At 41.8% G+C, this 20250-nt stretch overlaps 1 protein-coding gene and 1 long non-coding RNA gene across 2 annotated transcripts in view; one reads left to right on the top strand and one right to left on the bottom strand.

The window, feature by feature from the left end:
• Positions 1 to 206: 206 nt before the first annotated feature.
• On the bottom strand, positions 207 to 2219 carry LOC118579771. Its single transcript, XR_004944502.1, has 3 exons — positions 2136 to 2219; positions 1387 to 1479; positions 207 to 357 (listed from the first exon to the last, which is right to left on the bottom strand). It is a non-coding gene; the product is annotated as an uncharacterized LOC118579771 (long non-coding RNA).
• Positions 2220 to 5530: 3311 nt separating this feature from the next.
• Positions 5531 to 20250, top strand: part of Rsbn1l (round spermatid basic protein 1 like) — a 58604-nt gene continuing 43884 nt past the window's right edge. Inside the window, exon 1 of the mRNA XM_036181420.1 lies at positions 5531 to 6120. Within this exon, the coding sequence (XP_036037313.1) occupies positions 5577 to 6120 (544 nt within the window). The 5' untranslated portion in view covers positions 5531 to 5576. The remainder of the gene's footprint in view (positions 6121 to 20250) is intronic.

Genomic DNA, 20250 nt, shown 5'->3' with positions numbered 1-20250 from the left:
AAGAACATACTCAAACTAGAAGAAAGACTGTGGTTAAGAGACTGGTTATGCAGGCTGAAGAGATGCCTCAGTGGTGAAGAGCACTGGCGGGGTTCAATTCCCAGCACCCACATGGCAGCTCACAATGGTCTGCAACTCCAGGATCCAACACCCTCACACAGACATACATACAGGCAAAATATCAATGTACATTAAAAACAAAACAACAAAAAAACAAACAAAAAAACCACAACTTGTTATGTTGGCTAGGTGGTAGAGATAAATACCTTTAATTCCAGCAACTCAGGAGGCAGAGACAAGACAGGCTTGAGGCCAGCCCCGTGTATCCCCAGGACAGCCAGGGATACACAGGGAAACCTGTCAAAAAACAAACAAACAAACAAACTGGTTATACTTGTATTTATTGTAAAATAATATTAGTGGTGAAAATGTGGCCTGCCTGGAAGTGGTGGCACATGCCTTTAATCACAGCACTTGGGAGGCAGAGGCAGGTAGATTTCTGTAATTTTGAGGCCAACCTGGTCTACTAAATGATTTCAGACAGCTAGGATTGTTACACAGAGAAACCCTGTCTCGAAAAACCAAAAAAAAAAAAAAAAAAGAAAGAGAGAAAATATGGCCCATAAGTTTACAATCTTGACAGTTTAAATTTCAAGGAGTGAAAAGAACTCAAAGGTAGTCCCCTCACTGCCTTGACAGTTCATCACCAGGTCCAGGAGTGAGTGAAGCACAAGCAACCTCGAAGAAATTCAGAAGCTAAAGGGAGGAGTGCAGGTCCTTCGTGGGAAATCAGCACTCCACCTCTGCAAGACGCTGGCAGGCAGGCAGGCAGGCAGGCAGGCAAGCTGCATACTGGGGCAGCCAGGGTTTGAGAGGTGAACTGGGGAGCTGTTAGCAGTTAGGTGACATTATGGGCATTTTCAGGATTGGCCTGGGAAAATACTGTGAGGTGAAGAAAGGCCTTATGTAGACAATGAAGGCCTCTGTCATTTACTGTTTGAGAAGTCTGTAAAATACTGTAAAAAGAGCTCCTTTTGAGATACTAAAGTGACAAGCAACCGTCCAAAGCAATAATTTTCCCCTAATGTCACTCACTCTTCATTTATTTAAAACATTACTTTTGGATACTCTAAGTTGAAACAAAGGCTATGCGGCTACTTTCTACATTGGACTCCGATCTCTTAGTATTTAAAAACAGAGTCACACAGGGTTGGAAAGACAGCCAAGTGGGCAAGAGCACTTGCTGCTCTTGCAGAGAACCTGAGTTCAGATCCTGAGTTCAGATCCCAGCATCCACACTGTTGCCCTTTTCTCGCCTCCATGGGCACCTACATGCACATACAGAGAGAAACGAATAAAAATCTTTAAAATCAAAACAAAACTTACAGGCCGGGTGATGTGGTTCAGTGGTTGGCAGATGAGCCCATTGTTTGCTTTTTAAAAAAGCCTATTTGGTAAGTTCCAGGCTAGTGAGAGATCCTGTCAAAAAAGAAAAGATGGATGGCATCCAAGGACCAACACCTGGGGTTGTTCTCTGGCTTGCATGCACATGTAGACACACACACACACACACAAAATTAAACCAAGAAGAGCTGATGAGAGTGGTAGAAATCCTTTTCCAGTCAAGCATTATCAGGTGTGATACAGCTGAAAGGAGGCAGCTGGTTATAGAGGCCGTGTTTTACTGCCTACTATCCTTGGACTTAGTTATAATTGAGCATGTTTTATAGCACAATACTGTCCTTAGGGTTCTGTCTACCCAGCTGTTTTCCTATTGTAAAGGGCAAGGGAACCATGAGGTCAAGAAACCTGGGAACCTAGTATCTTCCACATTGCCCAGATCCTGGGGCACACTGAGCTGTTTATTATCTCACTATTTTCTCTTAAACACATCATGTATATGCATGGCTTTTTTTTTTTTTTTTTGGTATAGTGGGTAGAGAGTCAGGTCAGAATGGAATCATTTGGGAACTTTGAAAATTCTAAATTTAAATTTGGCTTTCCAGAACACCCTAGAAGTCACTTTGTCCAAAGTGGCAGAACAGATTTGTTTTAATTACTGTTCTATTGCTGTGAAGAGATATCAACACTAGGAAATTTTTTAAAAGGAAACATTTAATTGGGGGCTTGCTTACAGTTTCAGAGCATTAGTCCACTATTATCAGGACAGGAAACAGACAGGCATGGTGCTGGAGCAGTAGTTGAGAGCTTTACATCTTGATCCACAGGCAGCAGGCAGAGACACAGAGCCTGGCATGAGCTTTTGAAACCTCAAAGCCCACCCCAATGGTACACCTGTTCTAACGAGGCCACACCTCCTAATCCTTCCCAAACAGTTTCCCTGACTGGAAAACTCATTCAAACCACCACACTATTTTACTCGAATTTGTTATTTTGATTTATAAGGTGCATGGGCCTCCACAACCATATTCTTGCTCAGATTTTAAGTTTAAAAGCAGGTATGTTAGAAGTGTATTATGGGGCAAGAAAGAATAACTTCACACACAGTGTACTTAATGTTAATGTACAAATTTCCTGGCATGACATCAACTGATAAAAAGGCACTCTTCTTTTTAGGGTTAGTAGCTACAAAAATTATTTTAGGGGTTAGAGAGATGGCCAATGGGTTAAGCGCATCTGTTGCTCTTGTAGAGGACATGGATTTGTTTCCAAGTAAGGCAGTTCACAACTGTCTATAACTCAAATTCTAGGGAATTCTTGGGGCTGCAGAGATGGCTCAGAAGTTAAGAGCACTGGCTCTTCCAGGGGTCCTGAGTTCAATTATGAGAAACCACACGGTGGCTCACAACCATCTGTAATGAGATCCGGTGCCCTCTTCTGGCCTGTAGACAGAACACTGTAAAATAAATAAATAAATAAATAAACCTTAAAAAATTCCAGGAAATTCTATGCTCTTTTCTGGTTTCCATAGGCATCAGGCATATATGTGATCACATATATAACTGTAGGCAAACATTGGAATACAATAAAAATAAAGAAAATATTTAAAAATTTATGTTACTTTAGACAGGTATTCATGTAGCCCAGGCTGGCCTTGAACTCACTGTGTTGTTAGTTGAAGATGACCTTGGACTTCTGGTCCTCCTGCTTCCACTTCTCAAATGCTAGGATCACAGGACTGCATCACGATGTCTTAGGAGAAATTACTTTAATTGCAATGGTTTCAGTGTGATTTTGCGTATCTTGAAAATGACAGATAGTAACCATGCAGTCAAATCTACTCATTTAATGAATAAGACAATGGCAGTGGCCTGGCTAGTATCAGCAAGCTGGTGAGCAGGTGATTGCCAGCCCTGTCTCTCTCACTATGTCCCGTTAATGAAGACAAAGACTGCCAGCACATTTCAGCACCTGCTCTCACTGCGAGGAACTACATATTTTGATACTTAATATTTGAGATGCATACATATATAGTTGTATATCTAGTTAGTAGATCATTAAACAGTGTAGTTAGAGTTTTCCTGCCTGGCCCACAGTCAGGACAAATCTCTCTCACCCGCCAGGCCCATTGATGCTCAGAACCAACCAAGTAAACACACAGAAACTTACATTGTTTAGAAACTGTATGGCCATGGCAGGCTTCTTGTTATCTACTTCTTCTATCTTAAGTTAACCCATCTCTATTAATCTATACTTTGCCACGTAGCTCGTAGCTTACCAGTACCTTACATCTTCCTTGTCATGGTGGTGGCTGGCAGTATATCTCCACCCCAGCCTTTACTTCCCAGAATTCTCTTCTCTCTTGTCCTGCCTATACTTCCTGCCTGGCCACTGGCCAAACAGCATTTTATTTATACAGAGCGATATCCACAGCAAAACAGTCATTCCCTTTCTAGACATTCACCCCCACTGCACAAGCAAATGTTTTCTAAAAGAGAGAAAATGGAAAACTGAATTTTAAAAAGATCATTAGACCAACTGATACTGTTCATAGAACTTAAGTTTGTTATGAATGCCCAAATCAGATAATCTACAGAAGTGAACAGTCTTCATTTTATTTGGAATTCACAATTTCATCATGGCATTTTCATACATATAATATCCTCTCATCTCCTTTGTTGATGGCCCCCTCTCTGCTTCCATGCCATGTATTCATTCCCATGAAAGAGAACAGGAGGCACCTTTCTTTTTTCCCTCAATGCCTTATTGCCATCTCCTCTTCTACTCTTGTGTCAAATGTGTGGGTGTATCTATATCTATCTATCTGCAGATTCAAATCTAGATTTCACACATTAGAGAAAATATGCGAAATTGTCTTTCTGGGTCTAGCTTCGGGAAATACTCTTTATGTTAACAATCTTGTTCTAAAAACTAAAAAATGAGGCTGGGCTTAGTGGTGGACACCTTTAATCCCAGCACTGGGGGATGAGGTGCAGGGACAGATCCGGACAGCCAAGGCAGGCAGCTGTCTGTGAGTTTGAGCCAGGCTAGGCTACACAGAGCTTCTGGGTAGCTAGGGCACATAGACAGACTATGACTCAAAAAAACCCAAACCAGACAAGCTAAAAAATGTATTTATAAACAACATTAAAAATTCCTAAGTGGGGATGAGCGGAAAAGAAAGGTAACAAAATAACAAAGTATTCCAATTCCCTGAGGTCAATAGACTATTTTTGAAAGGTAACTCTAAAAACTGTTTGCAGAAAGTAACAGGTACTGTTCTTAGGAATCATAAAATTTCTTTTCCCTGGTGGTCTAATTTGACTACTTATTATCTTTACATCCAGCCTCTTGAGATTCTGGTTTCATAACAGTATCTAAGAGTTAAAGGCATGCTCTACGATGGCTTCAACTGTGTTGTAACCCATACCCCCAAATTCCAAATCTTTTGAGATAAAAGTCAAAGCACGTGCTTGGCAAAATATCATACTGATAACTCTGAAATAAAGAAATCTAACTTGATTTTTCAAACACCTATAAACATCGCTAACGGATTTTTGTTGGCGAGTTAAAGTACAATTAAAATTAAAACCTTTAGCACTCAAGTTCACCAAATAGTGGGTGATTTTTGTCTTCACGCTCCCGGCTCTGCAGGAAACTCTCTTTTGAAGCACTAACGTTTACGACGTGAGTTAAAATAAGGCATCTTTGCACTATTTTAGTCTTTCCAGTCAATCGAATTCTCGACAAATTTTCTGCGAGATGAACGACGCCGGAACCCGGTTTTCAGAACGTGCAAGAAGGGACCCAAGCCACCTCATGGTAGAAAGAGAAAGCGGTACAAGTAAGGCAAAGACTTTGAGGCGAACACCAGCGCTACCTCGGTCCTGGCAGATTTAGGGGCTCTTCCCGCGGCACCCGCGTTCCCTCGGGCGACTGGCGAGCTCTCTCCTTTCTCAGTAACTCCACCACCAGCCGCGCCGAAAGGACCTCTGACCTCCGAAGAAGGCCCGCTCGGTAGTCCCGCCCCGACGGCTCATGTCCGCGCTTTTGATTGGTGAGTTCAAGGATCCCTCAGTTTAGCGCGCCCAATGGAAGCTCGGCCGGGGCCTAGGGACCCCGCCCCGTGCCCCGCGCCGGGGAGCGGACGAGAGTAAATACAACAGGATCGCAAAATGGCGGAGCCGCCGAACCCCGCTTACGGCGCCTTGGCTGTCCTCTCCGAGAAGGAAGCATTCGGCAAGCTCCAGCCCGCCTCGCGGGAGCCACCGGGTTCTGTGTCCGCCAAGAAGGTTCGGACTGAGGAGAAGAAGGCGCCGCGGAGAGTGAACGGAGAAGGGGGCAGCGGCGGGAACGGCAGGCAGCTGCAGCCGCCCGCCGCCCCGCCGCCTCAGAGCTACGGCAGCCCGACGGCGTGGAGCTTCGCGGCTCTGCCCGCCGCCGCCTCCCCGGCCTCCGCCCGCAGCTGCTTCTCTCTGTCCGCCAGCCCGAGCGCCTCCTCAGCCCCCGCTTCCTCGGCTCCGCCGGTGGCGCGCAGACTGCTGGTCGCCCCCTCGCTGCTGCACGCCCAGCCTCACCACGTCCTGCTCCCGCCCGCCGCCCCGCCGGCCGCCGCCAAGCCGCGCAGACCCAAGGAGAAGCGCGGCAGGGAGAAGCGCAGGCACGGCCTCGGCGGCGCCGCCCGCGATGAGAACGGGGAGGCCAGGCCGCCGCCGCGAGGTGGGTGCCGCGGGGGAGGGGATGGCCGGAGCTCGGGCTCTCCTTGTCGGGTCTCCCAGGTCGGGCGCTGCGGGACGTCGGAGTGGGTCTGGAGGACTCCTCCTGGGTGTATTGGGTAGGCAGATAGAACAGGTCTTTAAGATTGCCAAGGGGATCGGACGTGAGCGCAGGGATTCACAGTTGCGACGCAGTCTCAGATCCTGCCCCCCAAAGAAGAAAACAGTGGGTGGTGGGTGTATTGGCGTACGCTGGAAGCCCTATTAGGGAAATGAGGTAGTGCGCAGGGCACCAAGTGTGCGGTTTCCAAGGCGCACACTTTCACCTTTCGAGCTTGAGTGGTCCTGTTTTAAACACTACTCTTCAGAAGCATTCAGCCATATTCTGTTTTTGTTTTTTTCCCTGCAGCAAAATCAAATGCTTTGCCTTTTTTTTTTTTTTTTTTTTGCCAAATCAAGTCTGCAAAGTGTTTCTGCATAAGAAATGGGAAATTTTCTTACATGTCCTTTTTCAGTATTATTTTGTAATACGAGCTAGTATAGTTTTCAGTATTTCTTTAAAATAAGGGGTCCTTAGTTATCTGTGAATATGTAGAGATCTGACTAATATAAAGTGGACGGGTTGGAAAGTAGATCTTTATGTGATCACGAGGTTATATAAATTGTCATTGTCACACAGTGTTGTGAAGTATTCTGTTTTGTTTTGGAATGCGAGTGAATGCCAAGCAGTTTAGCCTTGTTGATCTAATGGTAGCTTTAGATCAAGAGAAATTGTCTGAATAGAAGTGTTCACTATTCACAGTTTAAAAGAATGCTGCACATGACTGTGAATTTCTACATCTAAACCAAGCAAATGGACCCGTACTCTTGTTCCGGCGCAACAGTGTAACGCTGCTCCCGATTTTTAGAGTGCTGCCTCAGCAATGTTTTGAGGATGAAATTTACTTTCCTTCTGCCCAGGGGTTTTAGGTGGTTAGTATTTTAAATCTCTGTGTTGTAGTGGTTAAATATAAAATTTAAGTTACAAAATGCTTCATAGTCCATCCATATGCAGTTCGGAATCATTCTTACTTGTGTATGCTTCCCATTTGCTTTTCACGAATTCTCTGCCGACCAGAACTCCATTGTTGGAGTATTTCAATGGTGAAAAGAAATACTTTAAGAAACAGTATTGACTTAAAATGTGGTGTGTGTGTGTGTACACATATAGTATTAATATTTGACCATTATGGTGAAGTGGCTATTAAAGGATAATGTCTAAAATCCTTCATTGGGGGACTGTTGAGATGGGTCAGGCACTTGCTGTGTAGCATGACCATCTGGGTTCAGTCCTCGGGACTCACAGGATGGAGAGAACCAGCTTCCCACAAGGTGTCCTCTGACCTCTACCCTCTGTGACACAAGTGTGCCCCTATAAAGAAATGTAGTAACCCCCAAACCTAAGCCCCTTCTCTTGTGAGGTACCTATTAAAGTATAAGAAGTGATAGTTTTTACATTACGATGTGAGAAAGATATTTTCCCATGACCTATGTGGGATGATTAGATAGTAACTGTTTTCTTTCTCCTCTTTTTCTGTGGGTTTTTTTTTTTGGGGGGGGGGGGGGGAGATAGGGTTTCTCTGTGTAGCCTTGGTTGTCCTGGAACTCACTCTGTAGACCAGGCTAACCTTGAAATCACAGAGATCCACCAGCTGGTATTAAAGGTGTGGGCCATCACATGTAGCTAGATCTTTAGTATTAACTTTAAATAATTAATTTTTTGGGTAGAATCTTATTGAGAAAAAAAATTAAGACAAAAGATAGCTTTTCAGTGTTTTGGTGGGCTGTAGAGTTTGAATTTAACTGAATCTGGGTTCCACTTTAACAAAAAAGTGATAGCAAAGAAACACCATTTTAGATATATTTGTTTCATAGGTGTTGTTGCAAGTATACAAGTACTTGTTTATAATGCAGTGTATTTTTCTGTGCCCTTTCTATAAATCTTAATAAATGGATGATGAAGTGATTGTTGCTTGAAGTATATACTTTTTAATGACTCTCTAAGTTGGCAGTACTAGTTCATTAACCCCTTGATTTTCCATAGCTCCTTGATTTAACAGAGTTAGTACCAGCAATTAGTTATAAAGACATTTAAGAAAAATAGATTTTGCTGGGCAGTGGTGATGCACACCTTTAATTCCAGCACTCAGGAGGCAGAGGCAAGTTGATCTCTGAGATAGAGGCCAGGCTGGTCTACAGAGAGTACCAGGACAGCTAAAGCTACGCAGAGAAACTCTGTCTCCAAAGAAAAATAGATGTCAGTTCTGTATCTGTATTAAACACTGCTCCTGTATTTACATAGGGGTTTTAAAAATCCTTAGAATTGCTTTTTTGTTGTTTATCTGTTTTTGTTTGTTGTGTTTTGTGACAGTATCCCTTTGTAGCTCTGGCTGGCCAACTACCATGTACAACAGGCTGGCCTCAGCCTCTTTACTGCTGGGATTACAGGTGTGAGCCACTACAATTGGTTAGAGCCCTTTTATGTTGTGTGTGGGCATCTATCATACCTGGCTATATGATAACTACATTTACCTAACAGAAAATATTCAGATAAAATAAATGTGTACTCAAAACAACCTGAGACATCATTTAGTAACTGTTGAGTCTGAAGCATGGCTATTATTTTTCTTAACCATACAACAAATTAAAGGTGGATTAGTCCTAACTCACCTTTAAAGCTCAGAGGGATAAATGAGCAGATTCGAATAAGTAGTTGCTAGTCTGGGCACCTGGAGTGCAGAGCTCAAGTGGCCATCTACCAGGCTGCTGCTGCTGGGGGCTATTATGCAGAACTTTTTAGGATTGAAATGAAAGAGTGTAGTTCAGACTGACCTGGAACCAGCTGTGATCTTCCTCCTGAGAGTTTGGTTTTTTTGAGACAGGGTTTTTGGACCTCACTCTGTAGACCAGGCTGGCCTTGAACTCCCCAGAGATCCGCCTCCTTGGGGATTAAAGGAGTGTGCCACCGTCTAGTGAGACTCTTAAAAGAAAGTGGAAAGTGAAAATGGTGTACTGAAGGTGTCATGCGCTTTCACACATCCCAGTAGTGGAGTATTTCCTTCTGTGTATGTGTAGTTTGGTGATGTGTAGTGTGTGTTGTATGTGTGGTGCATGCCCATGCAGAGGCCAGAACAAGAATCTGGGTGTTTTCTATTGCTCTCTGCCTTACTGCCTGTGATTAGGTTCTCTCACTGCCCTGGAACACTTGTCTGTAGCTAAGCTGACAGGCCAGAGTGCTCTAGACATCTACCTGTCTTTGTCCCCGGTGCAGGGGTGACAGTCACAGTCAGCCATCCCTGGCCTCTTACTTAGGTGCTGGGAATTTGAACTCAAGCCCTCATGGGTGAGCAGCAAGCTTTCTTACTCATTGAGCCGTCCTTTTAGTCCCATTTCGTCATTATGATTGGCACTGCTGAGAGGTAATAGTTTACTAAGATTGTGTTTTGGGGTAACCTATTGTATTTTCTGCGCTCCCCTCCCCCGTGCTTCTAGTAAAGTCTTTCTGTACCCCCCAGCAGCTCTCTAACATGCTTCTTAGTATAATTTTCCATGTGGCTAAATCTGCCAGATAAATGACAATCCCTTTTGTACCTTCTTCCTGGTTTAGTCCGGCTTGCTTCCTCTTGAAGGCAGCTGCATAAAGCTGTCCACCCTGGGACTTGAACTCACGACTCCCTGCAGGTCCTTCCATTGCTGCTGTGTTCCTTTTTCTGGATCCCTGCCTTTTAGTTTACCCTCCTATTTTCATTTTTGTCTACTGGCAGCAGTGTAAGGAATATGTGAAACTGTACTTTTTGGGTTTTATTTTTACCCCCACACTTGGCTGCTTATCTGTTGAGAGGTTTTTTCTCAAGCCACTTGCCCTGGGAAGTTTGAAGATGGCGTTCTGTTATCGTCTGCCTTCTGATGTTGGTGTTCATAGAAACTGATCTCTAAAACGTTGTCTTTTCTATTTTGAGGTATGGCAGCCCTTTCATTGATTTTTGACAGTTTCAGCTTTAAAGGAAAGCGTGAGCCCTTGTGTTTTTGTTCCTATATTGCAGTATCTTTTTTTTTTTTAAATGGGCTCAGCATCTCTGTTATTTTTTCAAGGATGCTGATTATAGTTTCTTTGAAATATTCTGTTTCCTGCCTTGCTTTTGGTTCTACTAATCTTTTTTTCCTGTTTGTTTTGGTCCCATTTATTTGGAGGCTGCACTCAAATCTGTTATTATTTTTAGTGGTTCTTTCACATTTAAGAGAGATTTACCAAGATTCATCGAAAGCTCCTGAGCATGTATGGACAGGGTTTACTGACTGAGCTCATGTTTTTATATGTTTTGTTTTTTTCTGGGTTAATCACTCTCTGCTTCTTCAGACTAAACTTCATTTTTGTCTCTTTTGGGCCAGATGATGGACAGAATGGCTTCCTCACTTAGACAAGGTGGCCTAGCATGCAGAAGTTAATTTCTTCACAGTTGTGTAAGCTGGAAGCCTGAGATTAGTGTTCTGACACTGTTCAGTTCTGGAAGGGCCACTTTCCTTGTCTGCGGATGCCTGCTTTCTCAACTGTGTGTATTCACATGGCCTTTCTCAGGTGTTTGCTTTGTGTGGGGACAGGGAGGGAGAGACTGGTTTCTTTTCTTCCTAGAAGGCCACCAGGTTTACTTGGTTTCGAGTCTCCCATTTGCACTTCTTATTTTTCCCTCATAAAACCATTCTCTAGATTCAGTCACATTGACAGTTACGCCTTACATTGTGGTGACGACTAAGTATATTTTTAGAGGAAATACTGAATTTTGGCATTATATTTGATTTGTTCCTTTTTGTATACCATTGGTCAAGTATCTAATTCTTTTTGAATCTTTATACATGCATGTGTTTAGACAGTAGTGTGATGTTTTTGTCCAAGTGTGCTATGTGTCGAACAGACCACTTTTTTTTTTTTTTTTTTTTTTTTTTTTTTTTTTGGTTTTTGGAGACAGGGTTTCTGTGTAGCTTTGCGCCTTTGCTTTGGAGACCAGGCTGGCCTCGAATTCACAGAGGTCCACCTGCCTCTGCCTCCCGAGTGCTGGGATTAAAGGCATGCGCCGCCCGGCCAGACCACTCTATGCTCGCGCTCTCCTCCCTTTTCTTGACCCGCTCTCTCCCTTCCATTAGTCCCTTTCCCTCAGACAGTTTTATTTCCACTCTCATGTCATCTGTGCATTCATAGCTTTATGTGCAAATCCAGGAGCCACACGTGTGTACTGTTTTATTTGTCTTCTTGCGACTTGCTTCATTCATTTTCTTACAAATGATGTTACCTTTCACAGGGTGGTTGCTGGAATGATGTGAGCCTGGTATTTTGTAGACATTGTTTATCAAAATCTAGGGGCTTAGTGTACTCTTAAAATTTATTCTTTTATCTATTTAATATTTATGGCTGTTTTGTCTGCACGTATGTCTGTGCACCATGTGTGTGCTTGATACCCAACGCCAGAAGAGGGTGTAGATCTCTGGAACTGGAGTTACAGACAGCCAGGAGCCACTGTGAGGAAATTGAATCTGAGTCCTCTGAAAAAGCAGCCAGTGCTCTTAACCACTGAGCCATCTATTGCCATTCTTTTCTGTTTGTTTTCATTGTAGAAATTGCTAAGGGATGAGAATTCCCAACCTTCTCTCTTGAATGCATTGAAGCCTTTAGCTTCACTGAGTGCATTGATAGCTGGAATCTGACATGCGTATGACTTTCTGGTTTCTAGAAATGCCATATGTACATTCATAGAAAATGTTGCTATGCTTTAGCTTTTGTTTAAAAAGTAAAACAGCATTTATTTATTTTGTGTATGTGTGGAGATGTGTATGCATGTGCCACACCGTGTGGCAGAGGACAGCTTTCAGGAAGGAGCCCATTATTCCCTCCCTGTGTAGGTCCCAGTATTGTTGCTGGGCTTGGTGGGAAGGCCTTTACCTAGTGAGCCACCTTGACAACCCTATACTAGCTTTTTGAAAGAAATGAATGTTTCAGAGGCCTTAAGTTGATAATAAATCTCAGCTTTCTGCCTTCCTTAGTGAATTAAACCTTTCAGATTAAAAATGAACTGTTTAAAATAGGATATGGAAAAATAAAAGTTCATATTTCTTGGTAGAATAAAAGTAATAGTTATGAAATATCTTACAAAATCTTGTGTATAGTAGAGAAAAAAAAGTGTCTTATCCACTAAACTAATTTGTAACTTCAACCACTTTTATTTTTGAATATATCCTGATCCTTATGTTGTACATGTTATGTTCTTGAACTATAGAGTGAAAGAAATATTTAACATTTTATAGTGAAAAATGTAATATGGAGAAAATAAAGCAATATAATAATTTTGTGTATTACCATTATATTGCTTCAACTTTACTTCTTTAATAGGTATTTAATTCAGAGCCACTTTAATTGGTTTGTTATGTTGAGCAATATTCTGGAAAATAGTTGCTCTACTATTGTTTTCTTGCGGAATTACTAGTGAATATTATATCTGAAAGACAACAGATACAGGGCTGGAGAGGTAGCTCAGTGGTTAAGAGCACTGGGTGCTCTTCCAGAGGTTTTAAATTCAATTCTCAGCAACCACATGATGACTGAGAACCACCTATAATGGAATCTGATGCTCTCTTCTGTTGTGCAGACCTTCAGCACTCATATACATGAATAAATAAGTAAAAAGTAAATTAAAAAGATAGCAAATATGACCATGCTTGGTGGCATATGCCTTTCATCTCAGCACATGGAAGGCAGAAGTGGGCAGATCTCTGAGTTCGAGGCCAGCCTGGTCTACAGAGTGAGTTCCAGGACAGCCAGGGCTACACAGAGAAACCCTGTCTAGAAAAAAAAAAGGTGGTAAATATTGACTCCCATTAAATTTTCCTGTTTGAAGATAATGGACGTATGAGAACTAGTAAGTTCTGTCAAACGTTTTTGTGATAGGTCATGAATTGATACAGTATTTTGTTAGGTACAACTTGAGCTAGATTATGAATTTGAGAATAGAATGACCGTCATCCAGGAACCAACATTTATAGAACTGTAGTCAGCATTTTACCTGTAATTTTATATCTTTTATAGATACATGTAGATATCTGTAAATTGTAAATATAAAATGAATATGTAAGTCTAGGTTTCAGACTTGCAGATAACTGGTTTCAGAGTTCTAGCTCTAAATTACTAAGTAAATGGTATTAATTTTGTTGTAGGTCTTTAACTGGACCCATAGATGGTGCTGTGAAATTATTTGCCAGTCAGAAAACTGGGCTTTGGAAGACCAGTTGGTTTTAGATAAATGGAGATGATGGGGAAAGGCATTATTGAGGATGGGGAGCCTGAGAGATGGCTCAGTGGTTAAGAGCACTTGATACTCTTGAAGAGAATCTAAGTTCAGTTCCCAACACTCACACTGTGTGGCTCGCAACAGCCTGTAACTCCAGTTCCAGGGGATCCATTGTCTCTTTCTGGCACCCCTGTGGGGTCCCCCCCCCCCGCCATGCACTCATGCAAAAAATACTTTTAAAAACGATTATAGGGGGGCTGGAGAGATGGCTCAGAGGTTAAGAGCACTGCTTTGTTCTTCCAGAAGTCCTGAGTTCAGTTCCCAGCACCCACATGGTGGCTCACAACCATCTGTAATAAGGTCTGCTGCCCTCTTCTGGTCTGCGGGTGTACATGCACACAGAACGCTGTATACATAATAAATAAATAAATCTTAAAAAAAAAAAAACCAATTATAGGAAAATTAATGTGTATGGAATATTCATTGTTGTCAAGATTGGTGTCAAGTGCCATAATCCCTGTGTTAGTTACTTTTGATACCATGATCTGAAGCAGCTTCACGAAAGAAAGAGTTCATTTTCTTTCTTTCTTTCTGTCTTTTTTTTTGTTGTTGTTTTTTTCAAGACAGGGTTTCTCTGTGTAGCTTTGTGCCTTTCGTGGACCTCGCTCTGTAGACCAGGCTGGCCTTGAACTTCATTTTCATATATGGTTCTAGAGGGGTAAGAACCCATCATGGCAGGGAAGTGTGGTAGCAGGCCTGGCAGCAAAAGTAGGAAACTGAGAGATCACATCTCCAGCCACGAGCACAAACCAGAGAGGGCGGCTGGAAGTGGATCAGGTGCTCCCAGCGATACACTTCCTCCAGCTGTGTTGTACCACCTCTCCAAACAGTGCCGTCCACTGGGGACCAAGTGTTCAGATGGGTCCAGCTGGGCTAACGGGGGCTGTTTCTCATTCAAACCATGTGTGTGAACCATCTCAGCAGCCCTGAAAGTTGAGGCTTTTGTGCACAGTTTGAAGATAAGATGGCACAATAGTTGAATGTCTCACATTCCCTTATTTTTGCCAGAATAAAGAGTTTACACTTCATTTTGTGGGCATGAGCAAGGCAGGTTTTTGTTGTTTGTTTCTTGTAGGGTGATAATGTATTCAGATTGATAATATAGGAAAAATAGCTTGGTAGAATGTATGATGGAGTGGCTGAAAGTACAGGAGAGAGAAATTGATAGTATTGAAGTATATTAGTAAAATGAAGTAATTTTTTTCTTGTAATTCATAAAATGGCTGATACTCTGAATACAGAAAGTTAACTACTTTTAGAGGGAATATGTAGTAAGGTATATTGATTGTTGAATCTGTAGCAAGAAAATTGGATTTATTCAGGCTATAGAAATGGCTCAGTTGTTAAGAGTACTGGCTGTTCTTTTAAAGGATCCAAATTCAATTCCCAGCACCCTCATGGTAGCTCACACCTGTTGGTAACTCCAGTTCTAGGGGATCTGACATCCTCACCCAAATGTACATGTGGGCAAAACACCAGTGCACTTAAATATAGATAAATCATTAAAAAAAGAAAATTGGATTTATTCATACATAAATTTATGACTTCAGATGGAGAGGATAAGTATATGATTTAAAAATTGTATGTCGGTCTCTAGAATTGGAGTTTAGCCATAGTCACATACCTTACTATAGAGTTCTGTTATTAGATATAACTCAGAATTAGTCCTGAGTTCATGTGTACTTTAAAATAACTATTCTACATAGAGGGGAATTACATCTGTTAGTGTGTGTGCCTGTGTAAGCATGTGTGGAAAGTTCTTATAGTATCAGAACAGTGGCTGCTGTTCCTGTAAGGAGCAAGTCATTTCAGATTCTTTCTTCATGTTTAGACCACCATTTAGCCATTAGCCAAGATTAAACATGGTTTCTTCACCTTTACTCTAGTCTACAGTTTAATAATTTATCCTCCAGTCTAACTCCCTTCATGGTATTTTCTTAGTTTTTCTGTTACTAACTTCAGTGCCCTTTTTGTTTTGGGCACTTTGCACACCGGCTTTGCTAATTACCTTGTTTGTTCTCTAGTATCCATTTCTAATCTAAAGTCTGTATTTTAGATCAGTATATTCAGCTATCTCCTGACATAATGTTTTGTGACAAAGTTTTTCCTAGGGAGGCACAACACATAAATCTACTTATGGTAGATAGGGAGCCCACAGCAGACCAAAGAATGGATACCACCAAATTCCAACTTGGTGAACCAATGAGTTTTAGTGGGGTTACTTACAGAGCACAATGACTGAAAGACGGCTGTATCGCCAAAGCTCACATTGGCATAGGTGACAGCTCACAAATATGGGAACCTGGAGCATACTACACAGCCTACACAGGTAGCTCAACAGGTTGGAGAGTGTCCTTTCCAGGTGCCTCAGTTGCTCTAAACCTTTCCAGGCAGCTCAGCTGGTTTCTGCTTCTTTCAGGCAGCTGTTGTGGTCTGAGAGTCTTCTTACTTTCTGCTTTGACAGTCTTTGCAGCTCTGCCTCTCTGAGTCTGGAGGAGCTCAGTTTGACTTCCCCTGAGCTCTTATTGTTTATTTGCTCTGTCAGGTAGGGGCCTAGTGAATCTGGTCAATTTCAGGGACTTTTAAGCTATTTTGAGCTCTTTCTTATGAAGGGACTTCCTTAAAGGATGGATTTTTTTTTTTCTTAGCTGAGGATCAAATCCAGAGCCTTGCGCTTGCTAGGCAAGTGCTCTACCACTGAGCTAAATCCCCAACCCTAGGATGGAATGTTTTAATCCCAGAGAAATCTGTTACACAACACATAAACTCTGTCCAATGTGTTCAAAACTTAGTGTTCTTCACCTACCTTTGCCTTGTTGTGGCTGTTCCTGTCTCTGTGTCATATATGCAGTGATTCGAGCTAGAATTATATATTCTACTCTCTATTCTCATCTAGCCTGCTGCCACATCTTGTTATTTCTAGCTATTATTTCATGTCTTTTATTTACTTTTGAATTACCGTTATCATGCCTGAATTGTTTATAGTTGCCTCCTTCATGTCCCCCACTTCAGATCTGTGATCTTTCTTCTTTTTTTTTTTAATAATTTATTAAGTCTTATCTTATGTACATTGGTATTTTGCCTGCATGTGCATCTCTGTGTGGGTGTCAGATCTTGGAGTTACAGACAGTTGGTAGCTGCCATATGGGTGCTGGGAATTGAAACCTGGGTCATCTGGAAGAGCAGTCAGTGCTCTTAACCACTGAGCTATCTATCTCTCTAGCCCCCAGATCTGTGATCTTAACAAATTCATGTTGTAGTGAGTGATGATGAGATCTAAATATATATCTGGTCATATCACTTTCCTGTTGTGAGATGCAGCTCAATTTCCTTAAAAAGTGCTCATATCATTGCTGAGCTTTTCGCTCAGGTGCTTCTCACTGTGTAGACTTTTCTATACTTACTACCTTTCCACCCCAGCTCTGTATTGCTGTCCCACCTAATTCTAACTGTCTTTCATGTCCTCGCTGCCCTGAACTAGGTTAGGCGTTCTGGCCTTTACTTGACATGCCACTTACCTTTCTTTAATTCTGTCTTCTTCATTTGCTGGTGATCAAACCAAGGGCTTACCTTGTGTAGGCAAGTTCTACCTTCTCAGCCCATGTCTTTATTATACTCTAAACCAGTGGTTCTCGCACTTCCTAATGCTGCGGCCCTTTAATAGTTTCTCATGTTGTGGTGATCCCCACCCACAAAATTAGTTTCATTGTTACTTCATAACTGTAATTTTGCTGTTATGAATTGTCACGTAAGTATCTGATTTGCAGACTGTTTGATATGTGACCCTTGTGAAAGAAAGGGCCATTTGGTTCCCCAAGGCGTCTTGACCCAGAGGTTGAGAACCACTGCCCTAAACTCTATAAAATTTATATTTACCATTATCTAAGTTTTAATCAAGCTTTCATCTTCTGGGTACTTGATAAATGTTGGGAGAAATTAATGAATTGCATATGTTTCAGACCGGAGAAGATCCTTGTCATTCTGAAAATTTTTGGCAGCTCTTTAAAACTGAGAACACAAAAGGGTGATGATAATAGGATCAGAAGTTGACCAGGAGCATACAGATAACGGACAGACTAAAGTAAATACAAGAGAGAATTATCAGTGGCTTGAGAATTAAAAAGGAAATGAACTATGTAGGTAATGGAATTATACTTGGTTAATAATGAGTTGTCAAAATTGGTTACCCTCAAAAAAGCTTTACATTATATTGTAAAACAGAATATTTTATGTTTTAAATGTTTGTTTACAAAACTGGGTTAACCAGCAGTAATTTGGGAATGGAGGGATAATGGGAAAAGGAGAAGGGTTCTTTATATTCAAGTATAGTGTAATGATCATTTTTAGTGAAATCTGATCTGTTACCAATAGGTGGTTTGTTTTATGTAATATTGCTGTTTTTATTTTAAAGATATTTGAGATTTATTTGTATGTGTATGGGTATTGTCTGCATATGTACATGTGTTGTACATGTGCATTGCTTTTGGAGGCAGCCACACTAATGTTGGGAATCAAACCCAGATTTTCTGGAAGAGCATTCTATGCTATAACAGATAAGCTATCTCTAGCCCCTTAGATGGAATAGATTTGTGAGTGAAAATCTTCATGCTGTACAAATATGTAGTAGAAGAAATATACAAAAATCAGGAAGCCTTAGTGAGTAAATTTGTGATTTTATTTTATTTTTTTGAGACAGTGCTTCTTCTTTAGGCCCATCTGGCTTAGTATTTACTGTGTGGATTAGGCTGGCCTTGAACTAGTCTGTTTTTGCCTTCCAAGTGCTGAGATTATAGGTGTGACCCACCATGACTGGCCCTGAATTCTTGATGTGTGTGCGTGTGTGCATGTGTGGTGTAAGTGGGGGTGGAGTGTGGCTAGAGTTTTTCTGGTCCTTCCTGGCCCACGGTCAGTCCCACAGCCGCTCAGACCCAACCAAGTAAACACACAGAGACTTGTATTGCATACAAACTGTATGGCTGTGGCAAGCTTCTTGTTATCTACTTCTTCTATCTTAAATTAACCCATTTCTATTAATCTATACCTTGCCACGTGGCTCGTGGCTTACTGGTACCGTACCTCTCTCTTGTCATGGCTGTGGCTGGCAGTGTCTCTCCTCAGCCTTCCACTTCCCAGAATTCTCTTCTCTCTTGTCCCACCTATACTTCCTGCCTGGCTACTGGCCAATCAGCATTTTATTTATGCAGAGTGATATCCACAGCAGTGGGGGGGTGGAGGGCATTACAGTGGCTAGAAAAGAGCCTGTAGTGTTGTTTCTTAGGAGAGCCCTCTCCCCTGTGCTCCATTGCCTTGCTCCTTTTTGAGACAGGCTCTCAGAAAACTGGGGTGGGGCTTGCACACTAGGCTTGGCTGACTGGACAAAGAGCTCCGGGGGAGCCTGTCCTCTGCTTCCAGCACCAGGTTCACAAGCTTATGCTACCATGCTTGGTATATATATATATATGTGTGTGTGTATGTATGTATGTATGTATGTATGTATATGTATATATGTATATGTATATATGTATATGTATGTATATATGTATATATGTATATGTATGTATGTATATATGTATGTATGTATGTATGTATGTATATATATACATGCTAGGATACAACTCCTCATACCTGTGTAGCAAGGATTTTACTGACTCAACTCTCTCCCGCATCTGAATCCTTATCTCAGTAAGAAGGGTAAAACTTAACATTAATTTCATTGTCTCCATCTCTAAAAGGAACTATTTGGGCTAGATGCTCAAAGTTCTTGTAAACTTGGACATTTTATGATTTTGAAGGCTAGACGTTTGTTGGTTTGTTAACTTGACACAAACTACAGTCATCTGGAAGAGGGAACCTCAGTTGATGAATTGCCTGGATCAGATTGCTCTGTGGGTAAGTCTTTGGGGATATTTTCTTGATCAATGATTGACATGGAAAGACCCAGCCCACTGTGGCTTGTACCACCCCCTGGGCAAGTGGTCCTGAGGTGTAGAAGACAGCAAAACAGTAATCCTGCCTTGAGCTTCTGCCCAGACTTCCTTTGATGATGGACTGTAACCTGTAAGCCAAATAAACCCTTCCCAAAGGTGCATTGGGTCAGGGTTTTGTCACAGGAACAGAATGGTTTGTTTTGGGAGGAGGCAGAGATTCATGTTTTAGCCTAGGGTGGCCTGGAACTGACTTTGGAACCCATGTTGGCTTTGAACTCTTCTTGCTTCAATGTCTGGAGTAAGGAATTACAGTTGGGAAAGCCAAGACGACTTAGTATATTTCTTGTTACCTTGTGAGAGATGTCAAGATACTAAACTGACCCCCCCTCCCTTTTAAATTTGTATGTGTGAGCATGATGGATGTATGTGCATGTTCATGTAAGTGTGGTCATGCGTGTATCATGGCACACATTGAGGCCAGACGAAAGTCTCAGGTGTTGACTGACTTTGTGTGGGTTCTCGAGAGTTCAACCTGAGTCTTCAAGCCTGCACAGCAAGCATTTTACCCACTGGGGCATTGGATGCTTGAGGCAGTTCACACACACACACACCACCCCACACACACACACCTTTTTCTTTTGTGCATGTGTATGTATAATTGCTTAAAAATTGTTATTTAGGTGCATTTTAAAATGAATTAAATTGTTTCTTACTACAGTTCTCTGTTGCTATGACTGTTGTTGCTATGCTGTGTTATGGGATGTCTTCTTAGTAAAATTCTAGTGTCAACTTTATTAGTTATCAAGTACAATGTGGGAAATTAAGTGTATGCTG

Source organism: Onychomys torridus, chromosome 3, assembly GCF_903995425.1.
Source record: "Onychomys torridus chromosome 3, mOncTor1.1, whole genome shotgun sequence".
NCBI classification, from domain to species: domain Eukaryota; kingdom Metazoa; phylum Chordata; class Mammalia; order Rodentia; family Cricetidae; genus Onychomys; species Onychomys torridus.
Note: the sequence above shows the minus strand (reverse complement) of the source record. Positions and strands in the feature narration are given on the sequence as shown.